At 42.6% G+C, this 11,890-nt stretch overlaps 1 protein-coding gene across 1 annotated transcript in view; it reads left to right on the top strand.

Moving 5' to 3' along the window:
* Positions 1-11,085, top strand: part of LOC109918806 (collagen alpha-1(IV) chain-like) — a 93,219-nt gene extending 82,134 nt beyond the window's left edge. Inside the window, exons 37-41 of the mRNA XM_048598416.1 lie at positions 1,174-1,386; positions 3,281-3,458; positions 4,947-5,061; positions 7,064-7,236; positions 7,899-11,085. Of these exons, the coding sequence (XP_048454373.1) occupies positions 1,174-1,386; positions 3,281-3,458; positions 4,947-5,061; positions 7,064-7,236; positions 7,899-7,980 (761 nt within the window). The 3' untranslated portion in view covers positions 7,981-11,085. The remainder of the gene's footprint in view (positions 1-1,173; positions 1,387-3,280; positions 3,459-4,946; positions 5,062-7,063; positions 7,237-7,898) is intronic.
* Positions 11,086-11,890: the final 805 nt, after the last annotated feature.

The following is an 11,890-nucleotide window of genomic DNA, read 5'->3' as shown; positions in this document are numbered from 1 at the left end:
TACATGTGACTCCAGGCTCACAGCAATGTGGTTGACTCTCAACTGCCCTCTGGGGTTGGGCAATAAATGCTGGCCCACCAGGGATGCCCACATCTGTGGATAAAAAGAAAAATAATTAGTGAATCAGATGGAATTTTGCAACAATTGCTGATAGTTGGCATTTTCACCAATACCAAGACTGGCTTTCCATTCCAGACTTATTAATGGAATGTACATGTCATGCTGCCCAAGTAGGAATTGAATCTGTACCATCAGCACGTCAGCCAGAACTTCTGGATTACTAGTCTACTGATATTGCCACTAGCCCACCTTCTTTAAAAATATACCTGTGTTTTGCAATTTTAAATCTCACTGATTCAGAGTTTGATTTTATCCAATGCTGGATGAGCAATTAAATAGTGAGAAGACTGAAATCATTGTCTTTTGTCACTGCTTCAATTTTTATTCCCTTGCCACTGACTCCATCCCTCTCCCAACTTGAAACGGTCCAAAGCTAAGCTAAACTTCGACCTGATCATCTCTGTCACCCTGAGTTCTGATCCATTTCATCACTAAGGCTATTTATTTCCATCTCTCTAACAACACTCAACACCACCCTGACCTCTGCTGCTCATCTTCTCCATGCATATGTTACCTCCACATTCACCTGTTCCGACAGCCTCCAGACTGCTCTCCCACTTAACCCACACCCCCCGCCCCCATAAACTCGAGCTCATTTGAATTCCCATTTATTCCTCATTCCTGTGCTTGCTGAGTTCTGGGCCAAGCAAATGTTTGATGTTAGATTTCTCACACTTGTGTTATATCCCATCATGGATCATCCTTCCTTACTGCTGTGACCTCCTTCATCCCAACACATCCCTGCACTAGTCAGCTTGAGGTCCCTTCCACATCCTAGGTTTCCATTGCTCCATCCCTGTTGACAGACATAGTTTCTGCTACCTGGACCCTACACTCTGGACTTTTTCATTTGAGCCATTCTGTCTCACTATCTTCCTTTAAAAGCTTCCCTTTTTGAGTATCACCTGCCTCAGTATTTCCTTGCATACCACAGTGTCAACTTGAATGTGCACTTATCACAATTCCAGTGATGTTTAATTGCATTAAAGGAGCTATTCTAACACACATATGTTATGAAATGTAATTGGCTCATTTCTGCCTCTGTCCTTTAAGGTCCAAGGGGTTATCCAGGACCTGCAGGCCCAGAAGGAACTCCTGGTCCTCGGGGATATCCTGGGCCTCCTTCGATAGCTCACGGCTTCCTTGTGACCCGACACAGTCAAACAGCAGAGGCTCCCAGTTGTCCTCAAGGGATGTCGAAAATCTATGATGGCTTCTCGCTGCTTTATGTCCAGGGCAATGAAAGGGCTCACGGTCAAGACTTGGGTGAGTGATTGAAAGGCTGGGAATGTTTTCCATCATTTTCCTTGCTCCAAAGCCAGTGACATTATACTGAAGCATGGATCACCGCCATTGGGGCTACAGTACACTCTTTTCCCAGCTGGTGAGTTCAAAGCGCATCTTCTTCAATGGGGTTTTCAGGAAATCTTTGAAACATTTCCACTGGAAAGTTCGAGATAGAAGGCCCAAGACACAAGAGGAAAGACACGACTGACTGATTTCTTTTTCCCTGTCAGTGTCATTTCTTTCTTCATCTTTTACCAAACGTTTCTACCTCTTTATCCTCGTACTGATTCACCCTCATCTCTTACACATCTGTCTCCCTCTCCACCTATCTTTTTTTTCTCTCTCTCTCTCCATCTGTCTATTCCACATCTCAATGTAAAGCATCTTATTGCAAGGGCCCACCAGTGCTATACTTCGTCACTTGAGAATACTTCCTGGATTGCTACTCCAGGCAGATAGGCTGTAACTTCCTCAGAGTTCCTCCTGTTCACATGGTCCAAACCGTGTTAGTGAGTGGGACCAGGGGCCTAGATGATGCTTCGAATCAAGGAAAAATCTTGGGACAGTACGCACCTCGCTGGGAGGCTCAATGGGCTGAATGGGAGAAATCGGAGATCCAGCCTGACTTCTTTCTTGCTGGCTCATTCCCTGGACAGCAACTGCATACACCACCCATCAAGCAGGGCTCCGTTGGCAGAGTGGATACCCTCTGTTTGACTTGTCCAGGACAAGTCGGGCAAACTGCTGTCACTTCGCCAGGGGCTCAGCTGAGCTTTAAAGATGGCACCAGTGCCAGGAATCCCAGAAGGTCAGTATTGCAGCCTATGGCAAGTGGTCAAATAGGATGAGTAGGGTGCTATGGAGTGTGGTACCTGGTTGACGAGGTGAGATTGAGAAGATAGCATGAGAAAACTCACCGGGGCTCATGAATCTGACCTCCGTGAATTTGCCAAAATTTACTTTGCTAACTTCTGGTAAGATTCAGCTGCAATAGTGAGTCCCAGGAATAATGGGCAAAAGGATTTATAAAGCGGTAATGCATTCAAGCCTGAACCCTTAGAGTTGACTCTTAGGTCAGCTATTGGTTCAATTTGCAACTGGCTAGCCCTGGCATGAGTGAAAATCAAGACCATTCTAAAACTGACCCAAGAAGAGAGAGGGTAGATCAGTTTGGAGGAGGAGATAGGTGAACCAGTTGGGAATGGGATAGGGTGAGGCAGTCAGGAGGAGGAGAGCGAGACAGTCGGGAGAAAGGGGGCAGTATCAGCTGGCAGTGAGAGCATGTATACAGGAGGAACGGAAGTTTAAACACTAGAGACAGCTTCCAGAAACAATGTAAAAGCCACTGGCTTGACTGGCCTCAGTAATGAGATATACTGAAATCAATACAAATGGGTTTTTGAATGAATGTTAAACACTGGATTTGCATAAACAAGGGGTATAATGGCCAAGTTCAGACTTGGGGGCATTTGCAGTAAGAAATGGGTGCCACTGTTGGATCCTTGGCCATTAGTTTTAAGCCCATACCCATGGGTACAGCCCCATTGAGATCCCAGCTAAAAGCCACCATTCCAGCATGTGAACAATGAGAGAATCACTTCACAAACAGGAAACTCTGGAGATGGAGCACAGATCAAGAATCATGCATGGAGACTGATAGCTTTCCACATCTTCTGTTGGATCAGTTCAGCTTTGCCCCCAGGCTCATATGATTCCACAAGCAATTTAAAGTGTTAATGGTTATTACCAACGCCCAGTCAATCCTTTGACATGGAGAGATGTTCCAGTAGTTTGATCCTGTGCGAATGTTCAGAGGCAAGGCCATCCCAGTACTGTGGTGCCCCTGGACTAACCTTGTTCTTTCCCAATGCAGGCACAGCGGGCAGTTGTTTGCGTAGATTCAGCACGATGCCATTCCTTTTCTGTAACATCAACAACGTCTGCAATTTCGCATCAAGAAATGACTATTCCTATTGGCTGGCCACGCCAGAACCAATGCCAATGAGTATGGCTCCTGTGGTTGGTCAATCCATTGAGCCATTTATCAGCAGGTGAGACTGTAGATATTTTGGTACAGTGTAATTGTTTACATGTCAATAAAGGCAGAGTATCATAGAGGACATGAGTCTGAATTACTGAATCTCATAACACATAGGCAAGCCAATCAGTCTATTATTAATTGAAAGAGCTATATTTTCTCCTGCTCTTTCCCATTGCCCTACAAATGTTTCTGCTTACATCCATTCCCTTTTGGAAATTATTATTGAATTTGCTTCTTCTGCCCTTTCAGGAGCACATTCCAGAACCACCAAAACTCAGCGTTTTAACAAAAAATTCTACTCATCTACCCTCAGGCTCTTTTACCAATTATCTTAACTATGTCTCGTCACCTTATTTTGTTATTCTTAGAAGAAAAAAGGTGTTTCATTAACAGAAACATCTTCACACAGCTAGTTATTAAACAGCCAGGCACTAATCACAAGAATGGTATCTGCTAAAGGTAGATGTAAACATCAGGAAAGATCAAAGAGACAGGGTTTGTACCCACCAAGAAGAAGAAAGCTGTTCTTGGTTATTGATCCACTTAACAGGAAGCTGGATAAACACGACGGAGAAAGGAATAGATGGTTATGTAGATAAGCTGAGATGAAGAGGGCTGGGAGGAACCTTGTAATAAACACCAGCACAGGCCGAATGGCCTGTTTCTGTGTTTATAAATTCATTCTACTGAGGACACAGCAATAGTCTGAGCAGGAATTTATTACAGGCACACAGTTGTTTGCAAAGATTCAGCACCGTGCCGTTTGCTGAATTTTGTAGCTTAAACCAGGCCTTGTCTGCTTTCTTCCTTTCTATTTGCGACTTATGTGCAATCTGAACCCCCGTGTGAGGTCAGCATTGTGGAATCTCATTGCCCTTCAGAAACAATCATTAACTCAGTTGTATTTTCGGCCCCTTCACGTCCACAAATGGGAATTCATTGATAGGGATTGAGCCTGGACCTCGGAAGTAGGCTTCAGGTGAGATGTGGCTCCTCCAAACAATGCAGCAAGCTCCTGAAATCAGCTTTAGAAGTGCAATTATTGTGGCAATGAGAATGGTACATGAGATAAGGAAGTATAAAATATGTGCAAAATGACACTGAGTAACTCACTATCCCAATGAGTATCACACTATCCCAATGAGTATCTCACTATCCCAAATGAGTATCTCACTATCCCAATGACTATCTCACTATCCCAGACATGCAGTCAGAGTGTCCCAGCGCTAGCTGCAGACTGGGAGGGGATATATATTCACATTATATTCTCTTTCACACACTCAGGGTAGCCCACAGGAAAAGAGCTGATTACTGCAGGGAATTTACAAAGTTTCCTGGAGTTATGTGTGAGGGAGGCCAGGGAGCAGTGACCAGTTACTGAGCTACTTGGAATTGAAAGGCCGATGACAGGTTTCAACTTATCGAATTGATTGGTTGATCTTTGAATGTTGGCCCCACGTGGTTGGAATAACATAATAAACTGCTGACTTCTCTTCAGATGCTCTGTTTGTGAAGCTCCGGCAATGGTGATTGCTGTCCACAGCCAAACAATTCAAATCCCACTCTGCCCCAATGGTTGGATTTCCCTCTGGATCGGTTACTCCTTCATGATGGTAAGCATCAGACACATTTGAGCAGAATTGTTGCTTCGGGCACAATCAGGAGGCTGTACACAAAATGTGTTTGTAATTACATTTGGCCTTAAGGTTCTACTAAAATTAATTTGCATATTCACAAGGATAAAATCCACCATAAGTGCAATCAGAGTGAGATGTAATGTAATCATTTGCTTTTCTCTCTCTGTTTAACCATTTTCCTTGATAAATTGAAGAGTGGAAACTGTAGAGTTTATTAATGGGGTTATTCGTCAAAATAAGACACATTTAATCAGTGTGCCCTGCCTTCTACCTGTGAGTGACCTTATTTAAAATACTGAAAATAACTTAAAAATAATTTCTCTGAACTAAGTACTTGTTCTTTGGTGTACACCAGTCAGTTTTGTAATGAAATAAATATGTTTTGATGTGAAGAAACTTTTGTAATCTGCCGATCAGTAGCAGTGTACTTGTAAGAGAATGATGATAATCTGATGAATTCCTAAACAATGCAATTGGCAAAATCTCACAGTGTTGGCATCAGGATGTGACCAGATTGTAGATGGGGCCTAGTTCAAGTTAATTGAACCCTTGAACCAGAACAGTAAAGAACGTCACTGGTCTTAGAGTCAGAGTCATAGAGCTGTACAGCATGGAAACAGACCCTTCAGTCCAACTCATCCGACCAGATATCCTAAATTAATCCAGTCCCATTTGCAAGCATTTGGCCCATATCCGTCTAAACCCTTTCTATTCATATACTCATCCAGATGCTTTTTAAATGTTGTAATTGTACCAGCCTCTACTTTCTCCAGCAACCCATTCCATACATGCACCACCCTGTGTATGAAAAAGTTGCCCCTTAGGTCCCTTTTAAATCTTTCCCCTCTCACCTTAAACCTATGATCTCTAATTTTGGACACCCCTACCCTAAGGAAAAGACCATGACTATTCACCTTATTCATGCCCTCTTCATGATTTTATAAACCCCTATAAGGTCAGCCCTCAGCCTCTGACACTCTAGGGGAAATAGGCCCACTAGCTTATTCAGCTTCTCCCTATAGCTCAAACCCTCCAACCCTGGCAACATCCTTGTAAATCTTTTCTGAACCCCCTTCAAGTTTCACAACATCCTGATAGCAAGGAGACCAGAACTGAATGCAGTATTCCAAAAGTGGCCTAACCAGTGTCCTGCACAGCGGCAACATGACCTCCCAACTCCTATCCTCAATGCACTAACAGATAAAGGCAAGCGTACCAAACACCTTCTTCACCACCCTGTCTACCTTGGTTGGGGGGGGGGGGGGGGGGGGGGGGGTGGTGGGTTTGACCAACTTGATAGTGGGAGAGCCAGCCTGGATTTTTGTACACAAGCTCTGGGATTTAATCCCAGTACCATCCAACTATGTGGTGAGGGTGCTAGCCACTGAGCCCCATCTGACAGCATTGTGAGCACTGCAGTGGGTTTGTGCCCATCTTTCATGGAAAGATAGAATCCTACAGTGCAGAAAGAGGCCATTTGGCCCATTGAGTTTGCACCAACCCTCTGAAGAGCATTTCACCCCATCCCCATAACCCTGTATCGGGTTTTTACCATGGCTGGCCCACTTAACATGTACATCTTTGGACTGTGGGAGGAAACCCACTCAGACACTGGGAGAACATGCAAACTCCACAGAGACAGTCACCCGAGGCTGGGAATGAACCCAGGTCCCTGGTGCTGCAAGGCAGCAGTGCTAACCACTGAGCCACCGTGCCAACTTCTCTGAGCCTTGCTCCTGGCTGGAAACTGACTATTTCCTCCTGTAAATAAAGGACTTGAGAACAGCTGTTGCAGAAAATTCCTGCACACCTATTAGAACAGGAACATTTGAGTAACGGGAGGGTAAGGTAACAACAGAGAAAATGAAAGAGGCAGGGACCAGGAAAGTGCTTGTGTACAGTTGTCCTCCATTTGTATTGAGTGATTGGTTTGGTCGACACAAGTGTTTCATTCAGTCTTTTCTCTCTCTGCATGCAGCACACCAGTTCCGGAGCTGAGGGGACAGGACAGGCTTTATCATCACCTGGTTCATGCCTGGAGTCATTCCGTTCTGCTCCCTTCATCGAGTGTCACGGGCGAGGGACCTGCAATTATTATGCAAACTCTTACAGCTTCTGGCTCGCAACTGTTGAGAGCACCGAGATGTTCAGGTTAGTGAGGGGAGCTCCTGGGCACTACACACTCGGCATTTTCACTGGCTGTGCTGAACAGGATTGTTCATAGTGTGCACATACGGTGTGAAGTGATTTGCTGTTTCTGGTGGATGGAATATTAGGAGTAAGCACTGGACACCACCTGTCCTGTTGCCATCTTCTTAACCAATTCACCTGACCCAACACGGAGAATTCAACTGATCATTTCTTTGAAGAGTTTCAGAGCTTTTTTTCAACCTTTAATAATAAGCCAGCACTCATCTCACTCCAGTTCACTCCAGGGTTAAAGTGCAATCACCCTTAATAATATAAAAAGGGAAGACCTGTATTTCTACAGACTCAGGACATTGCAGAATATTTTACAGCTAAGTGTCGTAAGAAGGAAATGCAGATGTCAGTTTACACATAGCAAGCTCCAACAAACAGCAATGAGAGAACCAATCACTGAGAGTGCGGCCCTCCCTCCGTAAGATACTTTAACGTCAGTGAAATAAGGTCGTTCCCTCCCAGACAGGGGCGTTTGAAGGCTGCGAACACCTGATTGATCAGGAGGCTGTGATCCTGTGACTGATCCCGGATGTCACTTGGATGGAATTTGTACGGGACATACCAGCCTCTGGAAAGAGCTGCTTCCTGATATTGTTTCTGTTTTCTTCCAGCAAACCGGAATCGGAGACGCTCAAGGCGGGAGAGCTGCGCACTCGCATTAGTCGCTGCCAAGTCTGCATGAAGAAGACGTAATACAATCTGAGACTGCCAAGTTGGTCAGCTGTCTCGCAATCCTCTAATGAACTATGGTGCTATTTCTATAATAAAGCAATATGACAATATCCTGTGTACCTCACTCATCTATTGTGACAAATGAAAGAAAAAATACATAGCAATAGGAATGGAGATACAAAAGAAAATGCTTTTCCTGCAATACCCAGGTGCCCTACTGCTCTAAGAAAAACCATATAAGCTTTCTACTATTGACATACTAAATGGCACTTTGTTTATTAAAGCAATGCACTGAATATTAACAGAAATAAAAATACTTACAGTACAATGAAAAGATGGGAGAGAGTTAAGAGGCTGCAAACAGCATTGAAGCGTTTGCAAATGATGACAGCAGTGTATGAGCGAGGCTAAGACTTTACAAAGCAACTCTCTTGGCCCAAAGTCCCACTGAGAGGTGTGTGTGCTTAATGTGCAGTGCATTGATTAAAATGACTGCCCAGACAACCAGGCTGGATGAGTGGGAGCGGTGAAGGTGGGAGAGGGAGAATGACACGTCCTCAGATTCCGATCTGTGCTCCTGTCCCACAGCTCAGCAGGTGTCCCAGGCATTCTCCTGGGATGTGGACGTTCAGTGGCAACCAACTGAGTGACTTGCCAGGCCATTTCAGAGGGCAGTGAAAGAAGGAATCTGGCATCACATGAATGCCACACCAGGTAAGGATGGCATGTTTCCACCTCTGAAGAACATTAGTGAACCAGACGAATTTTGCAACCATCCAGCCATTTCATAGCTATTCATTAGGCTGCCAATTTATTCCAAATTTATCAATTCATTGAATTTTTGAATACCACCCTCCATGGGGTTTGAACTCATTTCTCTGGATCATTGTTAGAGGCCTCTGGATTATTAGTCCAGTAACATAACCTGCACGCCACCATTCCTCAGTAAGTCAGATGCTGATTAACTCTCTCCCATCTATTTAATATATACTAAATAGTTTCTATTTAAGGTTTTGTTTGTTTCCTGACTGTGGATATGAGATTGAATCAAGGAGCTGTAAAGACAACAAAATCTTCTGTGACATGAAGACATTGTGGTATTTACTGTTGCATAAAAACAAGGGGTTTTCTGGAAGTGGCTCAGAGTTTATATAACAAGGGCTGATTTTACATGTGGGAATCTCCATGTCAGGGTATCCCTGAAAGGCTCACCCAGCAAATCAAGCTTCCCATTATTGCTGGCAAGACATTGTAAAATCATCCCTAATATTTAGTATATATTATTGGGAAATCTTCACGAAGGTGCTATGGAATATACACTGTCATTAAACTATTCAACAGTCATCCTCTTGTAGTCATTATGTCCAATTAGTATCATTAGTCTCCTTCAATCTTCATTTGGGGTTGCTAAATGCCATTAAACTGCAACACTTTGTACTATTTTTCTAAGGAATATGTACTATTATATGCAAAGGCTCCACGATTGCAAGTTACTTTAAACAAGTCTTCACCACCAGTCTTTTGTTTGAGCTCAATAACCACAAGTCCTGGTATCCTTTCATCCTCTGTTACACAGCTGCTGATTTCAGATGTAACTGAGCATTCCTGGTAAATCACCTTCCTTGGAATGTAGGATTAAAGAGCAGGAATGGGGAATCTCACGTGCTTAGCTAGATCTTTAACGTGTGTGTGTGTATAGATCGGTTTGGGTGTCTGAATGTGGGGTGTGTGCGAGTTGGAGGGACCTCAAGGTAGTCTGGATTCTACAACTCACATTTAACCAGGGCAGAACTAGGACAGCCTCAAGGTTTCAGCTATGAAAATGTTGTTGGCTACATCAATCACTCTGAAAGGTACCTAGAACCATTGATTCTTTTACTAATAGATTACTATCAGACTAATAATCATACCTGAATGTTTCTTGTGTGTGTGTGTGTGTGTGTGTGTGTCTAAAACTGTGGGTAATGGAACACGCAATTTTCCAATTGTACAAAACTTAAAGCCATTTGAGAAATCAAAGCTACTGTTCTTCTGAATTCTATAGTGATCTTTCAATCAGCTTAGACTCACTAAACGAAACTAGAAATAATGTTTGAATGGTCAACTATTCCTGCTTTTCAGCTGCTGTTCATTGCTTTTGTCAACATACAGTCCAGAAATTTCTGCCTCCTTGCATTACTTAGCACATACATTGCAAATGGTTTGAACTAATATCCAGCTGAGCTCTCCTCAGTATGAAAGCACTGGAGATGGGGCAGGGAAGAGGAGACACAGAAAGCAATGAAGACTGTTATCTGAGAAGTGGTGACACAGCATTAAGGGGTGATTTTTAGTGTTTTATGTTCCAAATGAAGAGCATCACCCATTGAAGTCCAAATCGAATGTTCCCAATTCCCATCCCACTATTCTCCATCCAATTGAAACAGGAATTGTCAAATTGCGACATAACAATTTGCATTTATATACACATCTAACATAGTAAAACATCCCAAGGCGCTTTCAAGGGGCAATTATCAAACAAAGTTTGACACCGAGCCACAGAAAGGAAACAACAGGACAGGTGACCGAAAGCTTAGTCAAAGAGATAGGTTTCAAGGAGCATTTTAAAGGAGAGGAGAGAGATAGAGAGTATTAGGGAGGGAACTCCATAGCTCAGGACCCAACCAGGAGAAAGTCAATGCCATGAGTTTTTGATTAGAGAATCTTGTTATCAATGTTCCCTGTCTCATTGATGCTCTGTCTCCCCTGATTGGAATCAGTCCATTATTATCAGGGTTTTGTAAATTTTATCTTGTACACTTGAATAACTTGATTCATTGCTTACCTAAGAGGCCTTTATTCTTCGGTTTTGTATTTTTTATACGGATTGTATTAAAGTTTAGTAAAATGGTTCAGTAATGGAATATGGATCATCTGGCTGTTACATACTGAACTTGCTTGATGCAGAAACATGTCGGTACTCAAAACAGTCCATGTACGACACACATCTCTGGAAGTTCAGCGTTTACATGGAAGATTGACACTCTTTGTTTTGTGATGCAGTTAACTAAACCAATTCTATTTCTCCAGACCTATTTGTACATTATAAGACATGAAGATTAAAATTAATAATTTTGTGTTTTAAAATGAAATGTTTTGACCTGCTTTATTTTCAATGGTAATATTAAAAGATTTGTAAGACATTAAGATACCATTTGACCTACGATGTCTATGCTGGCAGCAGAAGAAAGGTATCCAGTCTAATCCCATTTTCCTAATTCTGTAGTCCTATACTTTACAAAAATGTATATAAGTAGTTTCAGTTCACTTTTTCCAAATCATACCTCAGCTTAGTAAAATTGTCTTTATCTATTTTAAAACTTTTACTCTTAGTAACTTTTTCCATTACTACTGTAAATCTAACTGAATTATGGTCACTGCTGTTAAAGTGCTCCCCAACTGATAACCCTTGCTCCTGCCCAGCTCCATTCTCTAAAACCTAATCTGGACTGTTACCTTTTTTTCTCTTATATTGGTTTACAACATTTACTGAAATGTATCTGAACAATTCTACACTATCAATACCCTCTGATTTTATCTTTTAAGATAGTTGAAATTCTTACTATTATTGCCCTCTTTGGCTTCTGTGGTTTTGTGGAATTTGACCATATATTTGCCCTTCTTAGATTTAGAATTAGATTTTATTGTCATGATTACTCAAGTACAGGGACACAGGAGGACAGTGAAAAGTGTACAACGTCACAGAAAAGTGTACAATGTCACCATTCCTAGCGCCATCTTTGGTACAATGTTCACAACAACAGAAGTTGCTAGAAAAGCTCAGCAGATCTGGCAGCATTTGCAGAAAGAAATTAGAGTTAATATTTCAGTTTGAGGAACATAACTCTGATTTTTCTTCACAGATGCTGCCAGACCTGCTGAGCTTTTCCAG

The sequence above is a fragment of the Rhincodon typus genome, chromosome 6 (assembly GCF_021869965.1).
Source record: "Rhincodon typus isolate 14 chromosome 6, sRhiTyp1.1, whole genome shotgun sequence".
Taxonomy (NCBI): domain Eukaryota; kingdom Metazoa; phylum Chordata; class Chondrichthyes; order Orectolobiformes; family Rhincodontidae; genus Rhincodon; species Rhincodon typus.
The sequence above is the reverse complement of the archived record's forward strand: the minus strand, read 5'-3'. Positions and strand labels throughout refer to the sequence as shown.